The 9,268-nt window shown below is 36.0% G+C and overlaps 1 protein-coding gene across 1 annotated transcript in view; it reads left to right on the forward strand.

The window, feature by feature from the left end:
- DACH2 (dachshund family transcription factor 2) overlaps positions 1 to 9,268 on the forward strand; it is a gene marked incomplete at its 3' end in the record, with an annotated part of 1,102,952 nt that overhangs the window by 745,502 nt on the left and 348,182 nt on the right. The window contains exon 4 of the mRNA XM_042782975.1: positions 7,623 to 7,754. Coding sequence (XP_042638909.1) covers positions 7,623 to 7,754 — 132 coding nt within the window. The remainder of the gene's footprint in view (positions 1 to 7,622; positions 7,755 to 9,268) is intronic.

Here is a 9,268-nt window from a genome sequence, read left to right on the forward strand (position 1 = left end):
TTCAGTTTTTGGGGAATATTATTGATTGTATTACCTTGACTGTTAAATTTTCTTTTTTAATATGAAACCATATTGCAGTGCACTGACTCACCATTTCATTTAATTAATTAAAACCTCAAAATTTGTTTAACCATAGTTCTCTTTTAGTTAATTTACTTGTTCAGTTTTGATAGAAAAACTTTCAAACTAATGTGAAGGGATAGGTATTGTTGTTGTTGTTGTTGTTGTTGTTATGTGCCATCGAGTCTCTAGGAATCTGTAAAACTACCTTATATTTTGTTCAGATCACTCTTAAGCAATAAGATTCACTATTTTTTTCCTTGCAAATTTTATTATTAGCCATGATTTTTTTCCTCACACTCAGTTTAAGGACTATAGATCACCATGCAGTTGTAAGTCTAATGCTTATTTATTAGTGAGAAAGGAGCACAAGAGAAAATTTAGCTTTAGGGTATGCATGGATAATACAAAACTACAGGGGTTTCAGGAAACTATATAATACAGAGTACAATCAGGAACATTGCTTCACAGAAAGACTCTAAACATCACGTAGTCCAACCCCCTTTTTGCATATAATTAAATTGAAGCCCAGAGAAATTATATGAGTAAATTTCTCCCTTGCTCTAGTCAATATCTTATTAGACACTTCTGAAGAACAATTTTAGAGAGATTTTTTAAAGATAATAAATTTAAGAGTAAGAATGTGGGAATTAGTGGACAAAAAACTCAGGGGTGAGCAGGAAAAAAAAGTCAGTACACATGAGTTGTCATCCTAGCCCTACTGGTTGTGTTATCTTAAACCTCTGCTTTTTCTTCTTTTGGACTCAGTTTGAGAGAGCTGATTTAGATATTTATTAAAATTCTTTTAAATCTTAACAAAGGAGCCAGGGTGGCATAGTAGTTAAGTGCATAGCTACAAACCAAAAGAGAAGCAGTTCAAACCCACTAGCTCTTCTGTGGGAGAAAAATGTGGCATTCTGCTCCCATAAAGATTATAGCCTGGGAAACTCTATGGGGCAATTCTGCTCTGTCTTATAAGGTCATTGAGTGGCAATTGACTTAATGGCAATAGATTTTTTAACATTTAAGAATTTTATTAACACATTAAGCCTAAAGTTGGAGACTGTATACTTAATAACAATATCCATATATATTGACTCAATGGCAATGGGTTTATTTATATAGTAATGAGTGTCTATATCTATATGTAGTATACATATATCTGTATGGTGAAGAAATTATCCAAGAAGCTGGGCTGTATAAAGAAGAATGTGTCATCAGGATTGGAGGAAGTATTATTAACAACCTGTGATACGTAGATGACACAACTATGCTTGCTGAGAAGTGAAGAAAGAGGACTTAAAATACTTATTGATAAAGATCAAAGACTGCAGTCTTCGATATGGATTAAACCTCAGCATAAAGAAAGCAAACATCCTCACAATTGGGCCAATAAGAAACATCATGATAAAAGGAGAAACGATTGAAGTTGTCAATAATTTAATTTTACCTGGTTCCACAATCAACATTCATGGAAGCACCAATGAAGAAATCAAGCAACGTATCGCATTGGAAAAATGTGCTGTAAAAGACCTCTTTAAAGTGCCATAGACCAAAGATGTCACTTTAGAGACTAAGGTGTGCCTGACCCAAGCCATGATATTTTCATTTGCCTCATATGCACATGAAAGCTGGACAATTAGTAAGGAAGACTGAAGGAAAATTGATGCATTTGAATTATGGTATTGGTGAAGAATATCGAATATACCATGGACTGCCAGAAGAATGTATAAATCTGTCTTGGAAGAAGTACAGGTAGAATGCTCCTTAGAAGTGAGTATGGGGAAACTTCGTCTCTCCTACTTTGATCGTGCTATCAGGAGGTACCTGTCCCTGGAGAAGGACATCATTCTTGGTAAGGTGGAGGGTGAGAGAAAAAGAGGAAGACCCTCAGCAAGATGGATTGACAAAGTGGCTGCAACAGTTTGCTTAAACATAGCAATAATTGTGAGGATGATGCAGGATCATGCAGTGTTTTGTTCTACTGTACACAGGGTTGCTGAGTCAGAACTGAGTCAACCTGACCTAACAACATAGTATAGTGGGCATTATATGTATATAAACTTATGTTACAAAGAGAGTGTAAAGTACTGCACAGGAGTACATTATGACTTGGTCAATAATTACAGAGACTAGCCTTTGAGTCATTGATAAATTTATGTGAACAAAAATGGAAGATGATGAGGTTACAGAATTATATGGTCAAATATCAGCAAGTGTAAGAGGTGAACATTTTCCCAGTGGCATTAAATCTCTTCCTTTACAAATGTATTCCAATCAGTTAAGTGTATGGCATTTGCATATAAGAGTTATTATTTTTGGATTCAATTACTGGATAAGATACCTCTTAGGTTTCTAGATGTACAAGAAAACATTTAACTCTAGTTATAACACTTCCTTTTAAAAAAAGGTCAATTCAAGCTTATTAAATTTATTATTTTCTATTTGTCTGATACATGTCTAAATTCTGATTCCCAAGTGAATTTTAACTAAGCACTCTCAAGTCAGCTTTCAGTTGCCCTCTTTATATACTATTTCAGGGCTGCAGTTTTGGAACTTGTGACCAAGTTTTGATTTGCTGTTTCAAAGCCACCAGTATTACGCTCAGCAGCATCCTGAGTATAAGAATGTAAATGAATAGTTGAAAAAAAGGGTTAATTTCTATGGGAAGTTCCAAGAAACTATATCATCTTTTCCATTGCTTGGCTGTTGTTGTTTCTTTAAAAAATAATATTTATTTTATTTAATTTTAATAATATTTTCAGTGAAGTCTTACACAGTGGTTTAGTTTCATATTCAATAATTTCTATACAAGTTGTTGAATGACATTGGTTATAATCTTTACAGTATGTGAACATTGTCATTATTTCCATTCTGGTTGTTTAGTTTCCATTTATCTAGTTTCACTGGTCCCTTAAATTCTCATGTTTGTTTTAAAGTAATTGCTGACCATTTGGTCTCATATGGTGATTATTTAAAGGAGCACAGTACTTACAGATAGTATTAATTAATTAATTATTCTTTGATCCAAGTTGTTATTTAGTTATAAAGTGACCTTGGGTTAGTTTCATGTCAAGGTTTGAAGAGTATTTCAGGATAGTAGTCCTTGGGAGCCTTCCAGTCTCAAGCAGTCCAATTGGTCTGTTTTTTTTTTGTTGTTGTTGTTGTTTGTTTGTTTATGTAGGAATTTGAGGTTCTGTTCCATATTTTTCTCCCATTCTATCATAGTCCATTTATTATGGACCTGAATAGAATTCTCAGTATTGATATCTAGGTACCATCTAGTTCTTTTGGTCTCAGGGTAGATGAAGCCATGGTTGCTTGATTGTAGTTTTATTTGAAGACATAGATATTCAAGTGCTATGAAGACTGAACAAATAGGATTTAAGGGATTATCAAGTTCTATTCTATGTAGACCTTTCCTGATACTTTTTTTTTTTTTTTTTTTTTTATCATGAGGCACTCAGCTCTGGTTGTTCTAAGCAGGGTCCCTGTGTTTAAATAATTGCCATCAAATTTGTTGTCCAGAGCTAACCTTGAAAGATGGATGGGTCATTTTCAGGGTTGGAATTCAGGGAAGGTAAAGTAGACATATCAAAAAAATTTCTGGGACCATCCAGAAAATATTCAAAGGTATATTATTAGTTCAAAGATGAAAGCAGTTTTCTTTCAGATATTCTGTTTGCCATGATTCGTACACAAGCTACTGTGGTGAAAAATCTGCTTCATCATGAGAATATAGAGTTGCAAAATAGAAGTTTACTTATTCTCATAAACATAAACAGATGTTCTAGGCTGTAGTTACTTCCTCCTAGACTTTTGATAAAGATTTACCCTACCCCTTAGAATGAGGATCTTATGATAATGGTTTTCTTTTTTAAACATCTAATATCTGCCTTCTTTTCCTTGAATCATATTTGCATGGTAGAGTGGATTTTGTTGGATTCTAAAATCCTGGGATGAAAAAGTTTTGAAACGAGACAGAAGTGATGGCTGCACAACATTGTCAAAATAAAAACAAAATTGTATACCTTACAATGATTAATTGTATGTTATGTAAATTTCACCTCGATTTTTTTTTTAATATATTGATTATTGGTAGTTAAGTTGTGTGCCAACTTGGCCGGGCTTGGTATTGAGTGGCTGGGCAGTTGGATGTAGTTATTCCCCATGATGAGATTGGTAATCAACTCCATGGTAGAATCTACTGGAGCAACTAAGTGGCTACGTTAGGGATGTGGTCTGCTTCCAGTGTATAAGAAGCTCTGAGAGTGATCTCTGCAGATTTTTGGCATGCATGGACCCTGCATGTAGACGAGTCTTCTTTCAGCAGCCTGCCATGTTTCCTGCCGATCTTGGGACTGTCTCTGGACTTGAACTAGTGGCCTGCAGTGTTGTTTGATAATCTTGGGACTGTGCTGTTTTATTTGTTGACTTTGGGTTTGTCAGCCTCAGCAGCCAGCAGCTGCCTGAATTAAGAGAAGCCTCCAGCTCCAGTGTGCTGGTAGTAAGAGACAGAGCAGAAGCCCAAGTTTGAGGAGCCTTCACCCAACCCTAAGAGCTGGCACATTGAACTTGGATTTCTAGCTTCCCAAACTATAAGAGAATAAATCCCTATTTGTCAAAGCCACCAATTTGTGACATTCCTGTTAGGGTGGCACTAGAAGTAACCAAAACAGTTACTTAACCCTCGCCTAGACAGGAGTCTGGATTTTGGACTCTGACTCTGCAGATATAATAGTGAAAAAGCCAGAGAAGATCCTTGTCCTCAAAGAAGTGCATTCTAGTAGGGGAGGAGGCAGTGGATCGAGAAGATATTGTTGAGCAGTAGGTGATCTTTGAGGTATAAGACCTCAAAAATAAGAATGAACCAGCCCTGGGAAAAGACTGAAGGAGAAAACACATCTTTCAGAATTTTTTTTCCCTCATGGTACAAGTAGATGATTAGAGATTTTGACGCTCTGAAAATAATTGAGTTGGAATCCACTAGACTTTTAAGTGCATTGTTGGAGTACAGATTGTTCTACTATTTTTAGTACTTGTTCTCTTACATATTTTCATGTTGCTACCTAATACAGGCTTCCATGGGAGAAAGAATTTCAGGATAACATTGCTTACTTAATATTATTTAAAGTTTCTTTTCATTCTATCAATTGATACAGTAGCTTAAGCATTCATTTTTTTCTATAGCCATTTCCCCTACCATTATGTAGAGAGTTTCTTTGTTCTCATAATTGCCTTATATTGATACAAAAGAAAGTTATTATACTACAGTAGTTTGAAAACTTTCAGAGGTCACATGCCAACTTTTCATTTATTCAGTCCCTTGGTGTATGTGTATGAGGAGAGGAGAAAGAGGGTAAAAGGATACAAAGAGTGCCTGCAATCTTTTCTTCCCCCTTCCATTACCCTTCAACCTGACCCTCACAGGCAGGACAGCCCATCCTTTGACAGAAGTGCTAACAAGTTATCTTGGATTATAATTCTCCCAACCTCAGATCACTGACATGGATGAGCAGTAGCAAGGAATTTCCTGATCACACCTTGGTTGTCAGTTTTCAGTTTAACACATATGACTAGGAACCCAGCTGATATAAAGAACAGAGAAAGAATGTCATTAGGAGTTGTTGACAGGGGAGGCATAGGGGCATCGAGGAAATATTAGCTACTATATGATTTTTCCAAGGAGGAACATTGGCTATCTCTTTCACAGTCAACTCACAAGTTGTTTTCAGAGTATATAGTCTCTATCTAGGCTGCCTTATTCTCCGTATCTGGAAAAAATCTTACTCTGTTACATATTTGGGCTTCTTTCTAACCCCTCCCCCCAAAAAAATGGAAGAAGAGGAAAGAAACAAATCTTAGCAGATTATGAGCAAAATGAAATTCAAAGTGTTTTAATAAAATATACATTTTAATGTGTAAATACAAATCTAGACAAGAAGAAGTCCTGAATTTGTCATCCAGAGAGTACATAATATATTGAAAATGGTATTTCATCAATAGCCGAACATCTCTGTTTGAGACAGGTAGTATTTCTGAGTTTTCAAAAAAAAATACACATTTTTAAATATTTTTAAAGAAAGTAATAACCCAGTAGGAGAAATAATATATGTGCTTAAATAAATACGCTAAGTCTAGAACACAGTGTGTGTCTTAAGAGGAGATGAAACAAGTGATCTGAGAGAGCATATCTCCTTGGATTTACAAGAAAGATTTCACAGAGTATGATATTTAGTTTCAGTCTTGAGGATACATAAGAATTCTACACTTGTATAAGTATACAAGAGAAGTAAATACAAGATGGAAGGAATTGAAAGAGCAAGGATATGGTAGCAAGAAGACTCAGGACATGCTAATGACATGAGCTAGTAATTCAAATAAAGAGCTCTGTTGGCATAGTGGATAAGGCATTTGGCTTCTAACCAAAAGGTCAGTGGTTCAAACCCACCAGCCACTTTGTGGAGGGAAGATGGGACAATCTACTTCCATGAAGATTTACAGCCTCAGAAACTCATTGGGGGTTGCTATGAGTAGGAATCAACACAATGACAGTGAATTTTTTTTTCTTAGTAATTCTAACATGGAAAAATGAAGACAATAGATAAGGTAATAGATAATAGATAAAAATTTAGGTTGATGAGGCTTTGGCTTAAGGGGTTTGAATTATATTCCACAGAAAGCTTACAGCCAATGATAGTTTATAGAAAGCCTATTCTTGAGTTACCTAAAGTTCCCAAAGATTAGTCATGGAGGAGCCTCGTAGGTGATGAGAAAAATTGTAGGAGATAAATAAATGTTTAGTTTATTGACTCATTTTTTTTTCACTTTTGCAACTTTGCTTTAAGTGTACCCATTTTTTAAGGCTCAAACCCCAGATTGTGTACCGTGAATGTAATAAGGAGCCGTAGTCAAAATTGTTTCATTATAGCATTTCAGAGTGCTTTCTCTGACAGTGAGGTTTGAGATGGAATTTAGCACATGATAAGTGTAAAGCAATGTTCCAGGGCTCTTAGAAAACATCAGAATACATTAGTGAGAGTTTTGGAATTTTTAAACAATTTGCATTTTACTATTTTGTTTCCTCTGTGTTTTGAATTGGGGATCAAACCCTTATTTAGTCAATTTTTTAGCTGTTTAGACTGACCATTGTAAGATAAAGGAATTATGAACAGAGGTTAACTTTTGGCTTGTGCTGTGCAGCATAGGCCTGTTAAGTAAATGTATCCAGCTTTTAATTCCATTAAACCATAGTTCCTATGGGAGCTCTGGTAGCGTAGTGCCTAAGGCACTTGACTGCTAACCAGAAGGCTGACAGTTCAAATCCACCAGCCACTCCTAGGAAGGAAGGTTGGGCAATCTACTTCTGTAGTGATATTGCCTTGGAAACCCAAGGAGGGGTCGCTAAGAGTCAAGTCTGACTTGACAGCACACAGCAACAACGACAACATTTTTTTAGTGTCATATGAGAAAAGGCCCTGCCTTAGTGGAAATTGACCATATTATTGGAAAGGGAAAAAAAGAAATATCCCCCATTTAAAAAGTGATGGTTCTTGTTTTAGGTATAACAGCTGCAGCAATGGCTGAGGCAATGAAGTTGCAGAAGATGAAACTCATGGCTATGAACACTCTTCAGGGAAATGGAAGCCAAAATGGAATGGAATCAGAACCTGATGATCTTAATTCTAATACAGGTGGGTGTCTTCAAAATCCCAGGCAGAGAGCAGGAGAGAATAATATACATACTTTTATTATACAAAGTTATAAGGAAGGGTACTAAACTCTACAGCTAACTTGCACACTAAAATTAGAAAACCATTACAGGTCAGAATCCCATTTCAGGAAGGAATGAGTTACCTCCATTAGTTTGTTCACTGAAATTACATTTGAATTCCTGTAGTCCTAACCACTTTATTCTCTTCCTGCTAAAGACTGTCCCAACCCAGCTTCACCCTACACTTCTGTAGACTCTCTTTTCTCAATAATTTACCACTGAAAGGCAGTGTTGAGAATCCAGGTTGATGGGGCTTCACTCTCTTCAGCTACTTAGGTAAGTGAAAGTGCTAGCAGACTCCAGGCATTATCTGCAGCATCTTTAAAAAGGGGGAAGAATGAAGAACAAGCAAATAAAGAAAGATGGAAGCAATGGAGGGAAGAGAAAGATGTTTTTGGAGTAGAATATCCCCTTCCCTCTTACTACTTATTCTTTCTCTTTTACCCTATGATATTTGTACCTTGACCTTGATTACAAAGCCCCTCACATCTATTTTGAAAGTATATGAGACTATATGTATCAAAATACATGACCTGACAAATATATACATGTATGAACATGGAAATGCATGTATAAATAAATAAATATGGTTTAATTTTAGTGGGGGAAAGTAAGGGACAGCCAAAGATGGTCTTAGGGGCCACAGGTTTTCAATCTAACTGCAGTTAAATTTAATATGTGTGATACACAGATTGGTAGCAGACATACCTTCTGTCCTTTAAAAATGCAACTCACTGCCGTTGAGTTGGATCCAATTCATAGCGACCCCTCCTTGGGTTTCCAAGGCAGTATCACATGGAAGTAGATTGCCCAACCTTCCTTTCTGAGGAGTGGCTGGTGGGTTTGAACCGCCAGCCTTCCAGTGAGCAGTCAAGTGCCTTAGACACTATGCCACCAGATCTCTGTCTTTTAGTCTACTAGAATTTCAAGCATGGCAGGGGGTGTGTATTGGAGGTATGGGGGAAAGAAAACTAAAGAGGAAAGTTATTGAATTAAGTAGATTATGAAGAGTTACACTGACTTTAATGTAGTATACATCTGGTCATCTAAAATTGTAATGTTTATGGTGAATTATAGAGTGAGAATTACTCTTCAACCAGTGTTCATAGTGGGAATCAATGCAAAATGAATACTTTTTGACTGAGTTTATGGGAACTGGAAGCAGTCCATGGATTAGACTAAAATAAACACTAGAAATAAATGTAATAACAACAATACTTAAAGATTAGTTACCAATTTCCATATATTAAGTATATTCACATGTTATTTCATTTAATTCTTACCAAAACTGTGAGAAAAAGACATTTCCTAAACTCCTATTTTGCAGATGATGAAACACAAGCACAAAGTGGTTCAGTTTTTTCCATAGTCACAAAGCTAGTAAATAGCAGTTTCCATCTCACATCTAGTTAAATCTAAAGTGCTTGCTCAATC

This window comes from Orycteropus afer, unplaced genomic scaffold (assembly GCF_000298275.1).
Source record: "Orycteropus afer afer isolate SDZICR_OR568_19922 unplaced genomic scaffold, OryAfe1.0 scaffold00544, whole genome shotgun sequence".
Lineage (NCBI taxonomy): Eukaryota > Metazoa > Chordata > Mammalia > Tubulidentata > Orycteropodidae > Orycteropus > Orycteropus afer.